The sequence below is a fragment of the Megascapheus bottae genome, chromosome 6, assembly GCF_031878675.1.
Source record: "Megascapheus bottae isolate mThoBot1 chromosome 6, mThoBot2.hap1, whole genome shotgun sequence".
Taxonomy (NCBI): domain Eukaryota; kingdom Metazoa; phylum Chordata; class Mammalia; order Rodentia; family Geomyidae; genus Megascapheus; species Megascapheus bottae.
This window is the reverse complement of record NC_143514.1, coordinates 80,084,050-80,099,078: the sequence shown is the minus strand read 5'-3', so window position 1 is coordinate 80,099,078 and position 15,029 is coordinate 80,084,050. Positions and strand designations below refer to the sequence as shown.

At 47.5% G+C, this 15,029-nt stretch overlaps 1 protein-coding gene across 15 annotated transcripts in view; it reads left to right on the top strand.

Annotated features, from left to right (window-relative positions):
* Camta1 (calmodulin binding transcription activator 1) overlaps positions 1 to 15,029 on the top strand; it is a 684,963-nt gene that overhangs the window by 643,980 nt on the left and 25,954 nt on the right. For all 15 annotated transcript variants that reach the window (XM_090335924.1, XM_090335918.1, XM_090335932.1 and 12 more), the window contains 3 exons: positions 11,945 to 12,096; positions 14,093 to 14,289; positions 14,625 to 14,703. In XM_090335924.1, the coding sequence (XP_090192050.1) occupies positions 11,945 to 12,096; positions 14,093 to 14,289; positions 14,625 to 14,703 (428 nt within the window). The remainder of the gene's footprint in view (positions 1 to 11,944; positions 12,097 to 14,092; positions 14,290 to 14,624; positions 14,704 to 15,029) is intronic.

The following is a 15,029-nucleotide window of genomic DNA, read 5'->3' as shown; positions in this document are numbered from 1 at the left end:
TTAAAGAGTTTTGTGCCTGTCCACATTTTTTGGAAGTGGACATAGCTCAGAGACTCTTCTGAGGCAGAAGATGGGACCATAGAGCAGGGATGTTGAGTTCTACAGTGTCCTGTGCCAGCTCTTGAGTGTCACTGTATGTTTTGTTTTCTTTTCTTTTTTTGCCAGTCCCAGGCCTTGAACTCAGGGCCTGAGCACTGTCCTTGGGCTTTCTCAAGGCTAGAGCTCTACCACTTGAGCCACAGCACCACTTCTGGCTTTTTTTTTTCTATGTAGGTGGTACCGAGGAATCGATCCCTGGTCTTCACGCATGCCAGGCAAGCACTCTGCCTCTAGGCCAAACCCCCAGCCCCTCATAGTGTGTTTCTTGTTGATCATAGAACTATCGACTGGATTTTGGCTCCATGTCTGGGTTGAGGCACTATGTCCGTGATGGATATCTTGTGTGGTAGTCTTCTCTGGAGATACCTATTAACCGCATGAGTGAATGAATGAATGAATCAATCCACTGGCAAGGAAGGGCAGAGCCATGATCACCTCAAAGCAACCACCTGGTCCATCTCAAGCCATCCCATGACAGGAATCAGATTGCACTGTGATCTCTTATTCGCAGCACTGGTTCCCACAACCTTGCCAGGTTGTAGAGTAGCACCTGAACCTAGCCTAGCGAATAAAGGAGAAAGAAGAAGGTGTGAAACAAGAATTCCTGAACTCAGAGGCAGCCTGTGTCCAGAAAGTCTTCTTTAGACTGGTTTGCATTCTAGACTCTTTGAATGGGAACATTACTTAAAGGAATGCTTAGAAGAGTTCCCCATACAAAAGAGGTTTAGAAGCCAGGCACAGTGGCTCATGCCTGTGATCCTAGCTACTCAGGAGACTGAGATCTGAGCATTAGCGGTTCAAAGCCAACCTGGGCACTACAAAGCCTGTAAGATTTTATCTCTGATTAATCACCAGAAAACCAAAAGTGGGGCTGTGACTCAAGGGGTAGGGCGGTAGCCTTGAGCTAAAGAGCGTCACAGAACAACCTACTAAGTGCTTAATTACTAAATGTAGACTTCCTGTCAGTTCTAGATGTCTTGGTCTTGTACTTCTAATCTTTTTGTTCTTATGTGTCAGGATTTTTTGCTTGCATTTTTGTTTACATATTGCACATGTCCAAGTCCCTTCCATGTGACTTTTCTTTTAGAAATCTCCTGAGTCAAAAAAAAAAGAAACCTCCTGAATCTCTGTGGCAATGTGTTTGCCCCGTTCTCTGCCTCCGTTCCACTTTTATGACTTACGATGTCTCAGTTCACGAGTTTTCTGTTTGTTTTTCCTGTGCATCACAGCAAAGGTTCAGGCAGTGCGCTCCAAGATGGTAGCAGGTGTGAGGCATTCTGCTTCTCAGTAAATTGTACATTGGCGGGTGCCAAATCTGCACCAGAGCTCCTCTTCTCTTGTTCCCGCATTAATTAGCTACAATTCTATTGCCATAATTTCCAGTTGGATTTTTTTTTTAGCTGAGGGCAGAGCTTCCTGCATCCTTCAGAGGGTGGGGGAGGGGGGCGGGCGGTTGAGTTCTGTGAGCGTCCCTCAGGCTTGCCTGGGGGTCCTATGGTAACAGGTGTAGGATTTTTGCCCTTATTCACCTCTAGCTGCAAGACTAAAAGGAAGACTCTGGAGCAGAGATGATTGTAAGCTTGCTCTGCTGCCCTTGGAACATTTTGTCTCCTAAGTGCTGTAAGTTATTTTAGCAGATCTTAAGTGAGTCTTCTGGACATGTCTAAGACTTTGAATTTGTGAATATATGAAACAGACCAAGGAGAAGAAATTTTGAGCCCCACATCCCTGCAAGTGCAGAGAGCCAGGAGGATTGAGAATCCCCCTTTCTAGTGCTTGGTACACAGAGTTGGAGGGGGTTTTAAAAAGTGGAGTATGGCAGTTTTTGTGAAGGCTAAATTTAGCCATTGCTTTGGAAAATCAGTGGTACAGCTTGTGCCTTATCTCAGCCTGGCCCTTGCACTTACCCTTGCACTTGGACATCTTAAATGGCTCGCCTCCACGGGAGGAGAGCTTAATGGACTCCAGCGGCCCCATTTATTCTGGGAAGGAATGGAGTGACTTCATTTTCCCTGTCTTTCTGAGCTTCCTGAAAAATTCAGAAGACTTCCTAAGCAGCAATTCCAGTTCTCTACAGAAACAGTTCAAGTCATGCTCCTCCCGCCTCTTCAGCTCTTCTGCCAGCGCAGCCAGGGGCTGGAAATGGAATGGGAGATGGCCTCTCATTCTGGGTCCAAATAGCAACAGGAGGCACATGTGCACTGGAGCTACAAATAACGTGTTCTAAAATAGCAGCTGGAATTTGATGAGTGCTCCTTCATTCATTTACCTGCCAAGAGAAAACTTTCTCCTCTGCTCTGGCAGCAAGACCTCAGGTGGCTCAGCTGACACAACTGTGTTAATAAGATACTGCACATTAAGTCGGTTCACAGGCATTCAGGCCCTTGCATGCCTTCTCTACCTGTTCTAGAAAATGTTCACTTTGCTGAATACAATTAAATGTTCATGTTTATCCAGCTACTTAACCTGACGGACTTGTTGAACATTTCTGTATCTAGTTACAGGTATTGCTTCCATGGTGGTACATCCTAAATATTCCATTTGTCTACAAAGTTAGGAAACATTGCTTTTGTTTTGTGTGGGTTTTGTTGTTTTTTTGTTTTTGGTTGATAACTCTTCATGCTTCCATTCAGCTTTGCTGCTCACAGTCAGTGTTCTCCCACTTGAACCTTGTCTCCAGCCTGGCCTTTTTTCTTTTTGAACCCAGGGCCTGAGTGCTGTCCCTGAGCTTTTTTGCTCAAGGCTGGCACTCTTTCACTTGAACCACAGCTCCACTACTGGTTGTCCATTGGAGTCTCAAGGGCTTTCCTGCCCAAGTTGGCTTCAAACCTCAGTGCTCAGATCTGAGCCTCCTGAGTTGCTGGGATTATGGGCATGCGCCACCAGTGCCTACCTGGAGTCCTGTCTTTAATGTGACATTGCTGGGAAATTCCAGTTTGTAAAGAAGTGAAATGGTCCTTGGTCTAGGCTCTTGGGTCATCTTACTGTAGTGACATCATTTTTCTCTTTACGTGAGTTGAAACAAAATGGCAGCCCGCCAAGAAAACTCATAGAGCTTTCTGTTTTGCTTTCTAAGCCAACACCATTGCATTTTCACTATTTCCACCAATCTCTTTCCACTAGAGCAAGTAATAAAACTTGCTGATTGGTGCCTACGTCACCCCTGGTACTCAGTGTCCTTGACCCTGTTGTATATGACCTCCTCGATAGTTGGCTTCTAGATGCTTTAGTTAGCAGGGCAGGCATATGCCTGTCATCCTAGAGTTAGAGAAACAGAGGCAGGAGAATCTCAAGGCTGGCCTGGCTACACAGCCAGACCCTGTTATGGAGGCAGGTGAAAACAAAGGTAACATTCCTTTCCATGAACTCTCCATGATGCCAGAGACACAGGACAAGAGCCCACCCTCAAAAGGCTCACGTCTAGCCTCTGCGAGAGTGAGGAGCACCTTAGCACACAGTGAAGCCGGGCACTGTGGGAGGAGTCCAGCCTGGGTTTAGATGAATATCCTGTATGACCCTGGATAAGTAACACATTAATGAGTCTCAGCTTTTCCCCTGTAACAGGAAGAAGAAGGGTGTTCTGTTAGCCATTTTAAAGATGGGGAATGATCCCTGGCTGTCACTGTGAAGCTTGAGCTGCCATGTGAGAGTGGAGGTTTGCCGAGTAGAGTTGGGAAGGCCCAAAGGCACGGAGAACCCCGGTAGGCTTGAGCACCCTGAGCTACGGGAGAACCCCGAAAACATGGCCACAGTAGGTGCCTCAGTGCTTCCCATGGCAAATGGCTGTGCCTTGTACAGGTTTACAGGGAGAGAGTATTTTGAACTAAATTACCTGATATAATGTCATCCTGCCACCAACAGCGCCACACAGCCACCAACACTGATTCGATTCCAAGATGGGGAGCTGAGGGCCCAGGTGCTGCGCCAAGCTTGTGGGATGCCCGGCACCGCCTCGCCTGTCGGAGGCACAGCTCGCAGCGTCTTCCCACAGCAGACCCTGCCCTTCCATACCCAGGCGTCCTGTCAGATACATCAGTGTGACTCCTGTTATTACATACACACGTCATAGCGATATAAATGCATATATACATGCAAGTATACACAGATAAGTTAGGTTTGTATATATTGTCTGTTGTATGTGTTCATAAATGTTTTATATAGAGTACTATATATGTGTATATATATATATAGTTTTGATAACACATGTACATATATTTCCCCCAATTCTGTCCACTAAGATATTTTTTTTGAGTTAAAAAAAAAGTTATTATTGGGGCCAGGAGTTTGGCTAGTGGTAGAGTGCTTGCCTAGCATGCACGAAGACCCAGGTTCGATTCCTCGGTACCACATACTTAGAAAAAACTGGAAGTGGTGCTGAGGCTCAAGTGGTAGAGCTCTAGCCCTGAGAAAAATCCAAGGACAGTGCTCAGGCCCTGAGCTTAAGCCCAGGACAGGCTAGGAGCATGGCCTAGTAGTAGAGTGTTTGCCTAGCATGCACAAAACCCTGGTTCTGATTCCTTGATACCAGAAAAGGCCGGAAATGGTGCTGTGGCTCAAGTGGTATAGCACTAGCCTTGAGAAAGCCCAAGAACCAGGCCCAGGCCCTGAGTTCAATCCCCAGTATTGGCAAAAATAACTAAGTAAAGTGGTACACAGAGGAGTTACACTTATACAAGTCAGGTAAAGAGGGCATTTCTTTTTGAACAGTGTCACTCTTTTCCCTCACTTTTTCCTTCTCATTCCTACCCACAAGCTGTAGAGTTCATTTTCAACTCAGTGTTGTAGTGAGTACCACTGCTGCATTGTCCTTCCATTTTTGTGTCCTCCCTCACCCTCCTGAAGACAGATACCACTGGGATATTCTTAAAAGTACCAGTGAGACCATCTAACCCCCAGAACTTGATTTCTAAAATACCTATCTCCAGAAAGAAACTAGAGTTCTTGGAATGTCTTATAATGCTAGAACATATGGAGCTGGTCAAAAAGAAGAAAAGGGGGCTGGGTACTCATGGCTCATACCTGTGATCCTATCTGAGGCTCCTGAGACATGAAGATCAAGGCTTAAAACTCAGGCAGAAAATTCCATGAGACTCTCTTTTCCAATGAATCAGTAAAAAGCAACAAGTCGAACTGTTACTCAAGGGTTAGAATGCCAGCTTTGAGTGAAAAAGCTAAGGGATAACACTCAGGTCCTAAGTTCAAGCCCTAGTCCTGACACCCACCTCCCTCCAAAATTAAAAATAATCCTTCCTTATTCCCTGAAGCCATAGACTGCTTTAGAGAAATGCAAGAGGCAAGGATGGAATCCCATCCATTTAGTTATCTGAATGAAGAAAGGCACAGAGGTAGACACAGTGGGAGTGGCAGGGTAGGACTTGATTGGAGAACCATGCAGGAGAGAGAGAGTTAATTGTTTTCAAGTCTCCACAGATCTAAACTGTGTACTTGAGAAGAAAATGTGCATCCTAGCTGGAGGCCTACGTAAGGGATAGAGCACCAGCCCAGCAAGTACGAGGTCTTAAGTACTGGTAGTAGTACTGCCAAAAAAAAAAAAAGCACCCTAAGCCTGAAGTGGACCTGTAGCCCAAATGGTAGCAAAAAAGCTCAGGGTCAATGCCCTGAGCTCAAGCCCCAGGCCCAACACACAAACACAAATGTGTATCCTAGTTCTTGCCAACAGAGCCAGTGTGGACAGACCTGGAAGGGTTTGTGTGAGGCAGAATCTCCTGTGGGTGTGGCAGTGGGAATCTACGCTTCTGTAGAAGCTAGTGATCTCTGGGTGGTCTTTTCACAAGCACTGGGTAGGAGAAGGAGAGAAGAGTTGATCATTCCTGGTGGCAGGCCAGGCTCTTAGCTCTGGGGTTCTTGAAATGCGCCCCTGGCCAGCAATCCTGGCATCAACTGAGAACTGGTAGAAGTGTAACTTCTGGGCTGTGCCCGGATCTCCTGTGTCAAAACCTCTGACTAGGGCCTGAACGTCTGCTTTTAGAAGCCCTCCTTAGGTCTAAGAACTCATATCCACGTCTATTTTCTGTTGTTGTAACAACATCCTGTGGTCCCTTAATATCTGAAGTTAGCAAAACCTGAGAATGCTCAAGTCCTTTACATTAGCATCTTCCCGGCAAACTTTAAATCATCTCAAATGGCACCCAGCACAATATAAATGCTAGGTAAACACTCATTAGACTGCATTGTTTAGGGAATCATGAGTAGGGAGAAATGCACTTCGAGTATGGAGGCAGTTACTTTACATACTCCCCGCCCCACCCCCACCCCAGTCCCAGGGCCTGAGCTCAGGGCCTGACCACTGTCCCTTCCCTGAGCTGCTTTTGCTCAAGGCTAGCACTCTACTTGAGCTACAGCGCCACTTCCAGCTTTTTCTGTTTAGGTGGTACTGAGAAATTGAACCCAGGGCTCTAAGTGTGTTAGGCAAGCACTCTACCACTAAGCCACATTCCCAGCCTACAAGGACTTTATGTGTTGTTTGAGTCCATGGCTTCTGCATTTACACTACGAAGGACCTACCAGCTGTGTAAAGTTGAGACGTCGAGACTTGGTGAGACAGCCAGCACGCTCGTAAATCACTAATGCCATCGTGCCCCCCCACTTGCGGCTTCATCTAACGCTCCAAATGTCATCAACATAGGAGCTTTGGAATTTGGTTTCTAGCACATGAACACTTGAGGAGCACGTTCAAATTGTGGTGGCTGGCTAGTAGCACAACACCTGGGATGAGTGGACTCTGCCAGTCCCCACAGTGCAAGGCCCTGAGGGGCTAGACACATAACCACCAGCCCCCAGGAGGGGATGCTTGGCATTACCTCCGGCGTTTGAGGCCAGGAGGAACGTGTCAGTGTCATTTGGCTGTGCTTTGTCCTAGGCTTGTATTTATTTATTTTTGGCTGTACGGTGGTCTGAATTACAGTGGTGGTCTTATACTTACTGGGCAGCTGATCTACCACTTAGTCATATATATCCCCTGGTTCTTTTGTCTTTTTTTGCATAGATTACTTTTCAGGTATTGTCTTTTGAATTTTGTTCAGGGCCCACTACCTACAGCATCACTGGCGTTTTCTGTGTATGTGGTACTGGGGACTTGAACGCTTGGCTTCCTACATACTAAGCAGGCACTCCACCACTAGGCCACATTCCCAGCCCCCTGTCCAGCTTCTTGGTAAGGTTTGAATTATGCTGGTCTCAAACCTTAATCATTTATCGCTACAATTCTGAAATCCTAGGACTAAGCCATCGCCCTCATCTTTTAAGATTATGGGGTTATCATGTGACTTATTCAGAAGATGTTAAGAATGGTAGAACCAACCCCTCTCAGTGGCTCACCACCTGTAATCCTAGCCACTCAGAAGGCTGAGATCTGAGGATTGTGGTTCAAAGCCAGCCCAAGCACTAAAAAGTCTGTGAGACTCTTTATCTCCAATTATCCGCCAAAAAACTAGAAGTGGCACTGTGGCTCCAAGTGGTAGAGTGCTAGCCTTGAGCTGAAGAGCTTGGGGACAGTGCCCAGGCCTAGAGTTCAAGTCCCACAACTGACCCCCCCAAAAAAGAGGGGGGGAGAGAGAGGGAGAGGAAGAGGGAGAGAGGGGAAAGGGTGGTAGAGCCTCACTATCCAAGAAGAATTTGATCATTTTCCTTCCAGTCAGTCCTTTCCACTATTGGGTTTGTTTTTCCTGTGTTCTGTTTATTCCTGTTCTCAGTAGGTTTATATACAACGTCTTTAAGCATATAAACTGCACAGACATTCACAGCCTTCTTACGTGGTCACTTTTTCACTTGAAGCCAGGGTATCATACTGATTATAAGACCTGAGGCTACTCTTTACAGCACTCTTCTACCATAGCATGTTGTAACCATACTAGCTGCTCTTTTATTTCTTTTGTGCCCAATACTCAGGGTGCAGAGTAATGTGCTGCTCTTTGCAACCCCTGCCTTTGTCCATTTGTCTGTTAGTACATGCATGGCCTTATACTCTCGGATAGGAACTGGTATTTCAGGACTAGGCTGGCAAGGGGTGGAGTGAGAACCACTGGTCTCGGCTGGGCCCTCCAGGATCTCTTGTTGTGTTCACCCACCTCCAGGCTGTACATGCTCTGAGGCTTTCTCATTCTCACTATAACAGTAGTTCAGACTGTCCCAAAGGACATGGGACTTAGAAGCTCTCAAAGTGAGTCACTGTTGACTCTTGAGAATCAGCCGTGAGAACCAGGGTCAGAGTCATCACCCTCCCCCTAAGTCTACATAGTGCCATCTGGCCCACGGATTAGCTTAAAACTCCAGGTTCACTCTGGCTGCTGGTGAGCAGATGAGGGTGTTTTCAGTATTCCAGGCACTCCCTGATGCCTGATATGGAATAGGTGTTCCATAAATATTTGTGCACATATGAGAGAATCTTTTTTAAGATAAGCTTTTTTTCACTCTAATGTTTAATTTTTGCTTCTAAGTAATTTTATCCTGTAATCACACGCAGTATACAATTAAAGTAGTACATAGCTCTGAATTTGCCAAGTATTTTCCATAGAGCTGTGAAACCCAAACAAGTACCCTTTAAGATGCTGCTCTGTACATGCCAGTGAGATAGAAGACCTTCATTTTATCTGTGCCACCAAGCAAGCCTTTAAAACCCAGGGGCTGAACCCAGGCCTGCTGGGAGGAGAGAGGGTGTGACCAGTCTCCAGGCCTTGTTTCAGTACACAGTGAGAGGCCTGCACTCTATGGGCTCCTGGGGTGCCACTCAGTCACTTCCTATTGCAGCTGTCACTCCTTTCCCTTGAGAATTGAGAGGCCCAAAGATGCTGTGAGGCCTGCTGTGATTGTGCTCAGTGGTGAATCACCGCTTCACAGGGTCTTCATGGAGTCTGACTCAGAAGCCTAATAACAGGCCTGTGCTCCCTGCTTAGCCACAGGAAATGCAGGTGGGGAGGGAGCAGAGGCCAGGAGGGAGAGAGAGAGAGATAGAGAGAGTGTGTGTGTGTGTGTGTGTGCAGGGTCTGGGCAGGAAATGCAGGTGGGGAGGGAGCAGAGGCCAGGAGGGAGAGAGAGAGGGAGAGGGAGAGGGAGGGAGAGAGAGAGAGAGAGAGAGAGAGAGAGAGAGAGAGAGAGAGAGAGAGAGAGAGAGATAGTGTGTGTGTGTGTGTGTGTGTGTGTGTGTGTGTGTGTGTGTGTGTGTGTGCAGGGTCTGGGCAGGAAATGCAGGTGGGGAGGGAGCAGAGGCCAGGAGTGACAGGTAGCCTGGAGGGCACGCGTGCGTGCGTGCGTGCGTGCGTGCGTGCGTGTGTGTGTGTGTGTGTGTGTGTGTGTGTGTGTGTGTGTAGTGTCTGGGCCAGAGGAGAGGGGACAGGACAAAGCCACCTCCAGAGTCTGGCTGCCCCTGAGAAGAGGGTGTGACCAGCACTCCTGGAGCTTTTTGTGCCTCTGCCACTTCCTCTGCCCTGGGGTGTGACACTTGGCCACCAGACTTCCAGGCTCTGAAAAAGGTGTTCTGAGTCCCCAAAACTCATGTAATAGCTGCAAGGTATGTAGATGTAGGCAGCCTGGAGCCCTTAGGGCGTAGAGTTCAGTCAAGACACTTCAGTGTAGGCTGCACACGCATCTCTAGTTGCAGAGGTGAGCAGCATTTGGGAGGTGCCAGCAGGAATGATCAGGGAGAGCCTGGTTGGTCATCGTGGTCCCTGTTGAACTCTGTTGCTTTGAACTGAGCACTGACTAAAGAGTCTCCTTCCCAATCTGCGGCGGGCCTCCGATGGAGAAGGCCTCCAGCAGCAGGATTTCAGCTTCCTGTGGACAGCAGAGGGTCAGGAGGGAGGGCACTGCTGCCACCTTTGCCATCCTGCAGTTTCCTCTAGCAGCCACCATCTGAAAATGGCTGCGTGCAGTTATCCGAGTGAGGGGCGCTCGGTCAGCCGCACACGGCCATTGCCGGAGGCGATCCCAGGCGAATCCTCCACCTCCACCATGTGACTCCAGAGCAAGACACCAGGGGTGTTTGTTTTTTTAAAAAACTTTTGTTTGTTTATTTTGCCTCCATGAGGAAGGGTTGCTTCATAAAAATAACAGCAGCAGTTTTCTCCCTGGTTTTAGTGGTATAGTAGCAGAAAATCAAATTGGTATCCATACTGAAAATTTCTGTGTAAAATGGGTATTTACTGTTTGCTTTCTGGAGATGATGGGGACTGGCACACTTACCTAGGAGGCAGCATGTGGTAAGCTTGGATGTGTATTCACAGGGGACTTCCTGTAGCCTTTGGAGGCTCTCCTCATGAGCTGAGGAAGCTGAGGCCCCAAGGGGCAGAGTCAGGGTTCTCAGCAACTGTGTACTGCAAGGTCCTTGCCCACCTCCCTGCTCTATCCTCCTCTTCTGTACATTTGCTCTTATCTGTAGCCATGGCCATCTGCCCCTGCTCTCTCTGCTCTGGGCAAACTCAAGTATTACCCTCCCTGGCTCATCTAAATTCTCCTCCCTGTCACAGTCTCCTGCCTTCTTGTTGAAGCAGGAAGAGGCCTGTGTGTGCCCTGTTTGCTAACAGCCTCCTGTTACAGCACTGTGGAGACATGTTCAATGGCTATAGCAGTCAATGGTCCTATTTATATAGAAGATAATCTGCTTGGGTCTGCATCCTTGTGTTTCTGCACACCATGGGTGTCTAAACGCGCAAAGGTCTGATCCTAGCTCAGTGGAGCAGAACCACATTTTTCCGTGAGTTACAGTCCTAGTCTTCCCCTCCCCCATACACACCTAAGGTCCTCTTTTGTTTTTCTTTTTCTCCTTATGTAGGGACAAAGCACCTGTTGCATTGCCTCATGGCTTGGGACATGTGTTAAGTGTGCAGAGGACTCTGGCAGTGAATGATAAAGTTGCTAAAATGAAGTATAAAAGCTAAATCCTGGATCAGGAAATAAAATAGATTTGTTTTTGTTTTTGTCTTGTGAAAGCTCCTTTAGGTAAACAGATTTTTTAAAAAATTACCTCCTTTCCAAGCCGGTTACCCTTGCCATTTAAAACCTCACAGCTGGGGCTGGGAGTTTGGCCTAGTAGTGGAGTGCTTGCCTAGCATGCACGAAGACTTGGGTTCGACTCCTCAGTACCACATATGTAGAAAAAGGCCAAAAGTAGTGCTGAGGCTCAAGTGGTGGAGCTCTAGCCTTGAGAAAGTCCAAGGACAGAGCTCAAGCCCAGGACTGGGGCGGCGGGGGGTGGGGGGGCAGCTCCTAAGATAGAAATGCAAGCTAAAAAACAATAAAATTGCCAGGTACGGTTGCTCACACCTGTAATCCTAGCTACTCAGGAGGCTGAGATCTGAGGATCTCAGTTCCTAGCCAGCCAGGGCACTGAAGACCAAGAGTCTCTTCTCTACAATTAACCACTAGAAAAAGCAGAAGTGGGGCTGTGGCTCCGGGGTAGGAGCTCAAGGACAACACCCAGGCCCAGTGTCCAAGCCCTACAACTGAGAAAAAGAAAAAACATTACCTCCTTTCCCTAATAATCCCCTTCTTCTACTAGCTTATGTTAAAGTGTGTTGTGCCATGGTTTTGCTCCAGGGGCCCTCTACCAGATTTCATAGGGTTTCTGTCTGGGGAAAGTTTGACAAAGAGGTGGAATGGCAGAAACCCAAAAGCAGGGTCTTTGACAACTTAGGTTTTTCTGTTTCTTTAGAGACTTGAGCTGTGTGGGCCCCTGCTGGGGACGGCCCCCTGCTGCTCTGGGGAAACCTGGACTGGCCACAGGCCCAGGCTTGTTGACAGTCCTTTGGATGTCAGTCCCACAGCTGGCAAAGGCCACAGGTCAAGTGCTGTTCTTCCGGAACACAGCCTCACTCGTCCTACTCTGCCCTAGATAACCAGTTCAGGATGTCCATCCTGGAGCGGCTGGAGCAGATGGAGAGGAGAATGGCTGAGATGACGGGCTCCCAGCAGCACAAGCAGGCGAGCGGAGGAGGCAGCGGTGGAGGTAGCAGCGGGAGCGGGAATGGAGCAAGTCAAGCTCAGGTACGTACAGGCCATTCACTGCACCCGTGTGACACAAGGCATCTGGTTCCAGGCCCCTTTTCTCCCGCCACCAGGGTCATTCCTTAACTTGGCCAAAAGCCCCAGGGTGTCCTTCACACTCTCTGAGCTTCTGAGCATCCCGGGTGTAATGTGAAAGGCACTGTGGAACGTCCGGTTTTACTTGTGTTCTCCCTCTTCTTTATGCCTGATCTCAGGAATCTCGGTCTACCTGGCAGTTGGGGTGAGGAGAGGGGTGTGTGTTGGGGGGGGGGGACACAGCTAGTTAATACAGGCCACAAAAAGCAGACTCAGACCTGTGGGGCTCAGAGTTAAATTAGTCTTTCTACTCCACATTTTATGCCTTAAGGATATAAATTCAAAACGTCATCGAATACGGTAATTTTTATAAGCCCGTTATAACCTCAAGAAGATCAGACAAAAGGGCCCAAGGAACTGTTTCTGGAGATTGTCCTCAGTATAGAACAGTATGAAGGATGGATGCTGTTACCAAGCACACAGAAAGCAGCAGGCACGATTCGTCTTCACCTTTTTGGTCTTGGAGCTTTTATGTACGTTCTATGTAGGTGCTCTTATGAGAATGCTTATTAGGCAGAAATTATTACTCAAGAGACCCCAGTGAGAAAGTTAACGGCTTTGGTGGTATTTCTCTCCTCCACTGCTCAGTCATTGTCCAGAAATTAAAAATAATCCCCCTCTTTCTCTTCAAGATAATGTTTTTCTTTGCAGGATTTCCTTTTTAAGTGGACGTATCTTGTTTTATGATCTTTGTTTAAGTGTCAAGTGGTAGCAATCCTTAATAATAGTAAGAAAACAAATATTCTACACCCAAAAAGCATAACCTCAAATTTTCTTCTAATTTCGCTCATCTTCAGAAGGGGTTTTCTGTGTCAAGCTCGGGAGTACGGGGTGTCGGGCTAGCTGGACTCTGCGGGGCATGACAGTACATCCCCTTATCTGCTGGGGCCATTTTTCCTCATTTAATAACAATGAGCAGTGTAAAGCAATGGTATTTTCTACTAAATAGATTGGGAGGGGGGTCTTAGGGCTTGAACTCAGGGCCTGGCCGCTGTCCCTGAGCTCTTTTGCTCAAGGCTAGCACTTTACCTCTTTGGGCTACAACAACACTTTTGGTTTTCTGGTAGTTAGAGTCTCATGGGGGGGGGGGGCGGTCTTTCCTGCCCAGGCTGGATTTGAACCATGATCTTCAGATCTCAGCCTCCTGAGTAGTTAGGATTACAGGCATGAGCCACCAGCATCTGGCTACTAACTAGATTTTGAGGAACTTATTATAAAAAATTACTAAAATAATACCAGAGACATGGATTAGGTTAATAATGACATTCATGTGGGAGAGTGCCAGACAGAAAATTGCTACCACAGAGACTCAGGCTGTAGCAATTACCAGTTTTTATTTCCTTATTTTACTATTCACAGGAGGAAAGCCATGTTGGTAAAATAATGTTCTCTTTTCTATCTGTTCTTCCTGGTAGTAATAATCCTTAGATTCAAGATTTCATGTTTTCCTGTGCTTTATATTTACTTTCTAAAAGGGTGAACATCATTATTGGAAAGTTTCAAGTGTGTCCTTTAGGGAAAAAGAAAAAAGCCACATCTAAATGACAGCTTTCTTTCAGAAGTACTGGAGAGTTAGATCCCCTGCCCCGATGAAGACAGCCACAGTGTCTGCCCTCAGTGTTAGCGTCACCTGGGGCCGGGGCCTTTGTTTCTTCAGACCTGTCCGCATGGCCGTCACAGAGCATCAGCTCTGTCGGACTGCTTGCTGTTCACCCAGTGACTGACAGTTACCTTGAACCAAGACTTAAGAAGTCCTGAGCTGAAACTAAGCCCATTCCGCTCTCTCTTTCACATTGGCGCTTGCTCTCAGTGTTTGGTATTTTCCATTTGAGTTGCCCAAGCGCTGGCACGGTGAAGGGCCCCTGGTCCGAGTGTCCTAACGTGTTCCTTCTTCTGGCAGTGTGCCTCTGGGACCGGGGCCCTGGGGAGCTGCTTTGAGAGTCGAGTGGTCGTTGTGTGTGAGAAGATGATGAGCCGAGCCTGCTGGGCCAAGTCCAAGCATCTGATCCACTCGAAGACTTTCCGCGGGATGACCCTCTTACACCTGGCTGCTGCCCAGGGTTATGCTACCCTCATCCAGACCCTCATCAAGTGGCGGTAAGGCTGGAGTGCCGATTATCTTCCCTCATCACTGTACAACCACGTTTCCCCTGGTGAACGAGTGAAAGCTTTCCAGCCCAGGAACACAGGGCGTTCTCCTCCGTCTTTCCAGCGAGACTGAGTGAAATACTACCTAAGCGTAGCCTTTTTATTTGCTCTGGGCTTCTGCCAGGGAGAGTCCAAATTACCTTCAAAAGCCAGAACTCTTTGTCTTTTCACATTAGGAAGATTAAATATCTGGTTTGTCTTCACTATTGTGGGTTTATAATATCCTGGTGTTTCCTTGTACCGTGGCTTAGTGGTGTGGTAACCTTTGGTGCTATCCCTTACAGCACGAAGCATGCTGATAGCATTGATTTGGAGCTGGAAGTTGATCCCTTGAACGTGGACCACTTCTCCTGTACTCCTCTGGTAAGGAACCAGCTCACTGGCTACTTCCTCGCCATTTTTCCAGTCTAACAGAAGGATATTAGATCCGTAAGAAATCTGAGAACACTACTTAAAAATTAGTTGTCAATTGTTGTATTACAATGAATTTAACTCTTTTTCCAGACTGGGAACTCAGTAATGAAGTGTCAGGTATGCCCCTAATTATTCTTAATGATAAGACAAAAAGAGGCGAGTGTGTGGGTGTGTGGGTGGGCGGGTGGGCTTGAGCTGTGGGCCATGGCACTCTCCCTTAACTTTTATGCTCAAAGCTGGGTTTTCTACCACTTGAGCTCTACCTGCATTCTGCT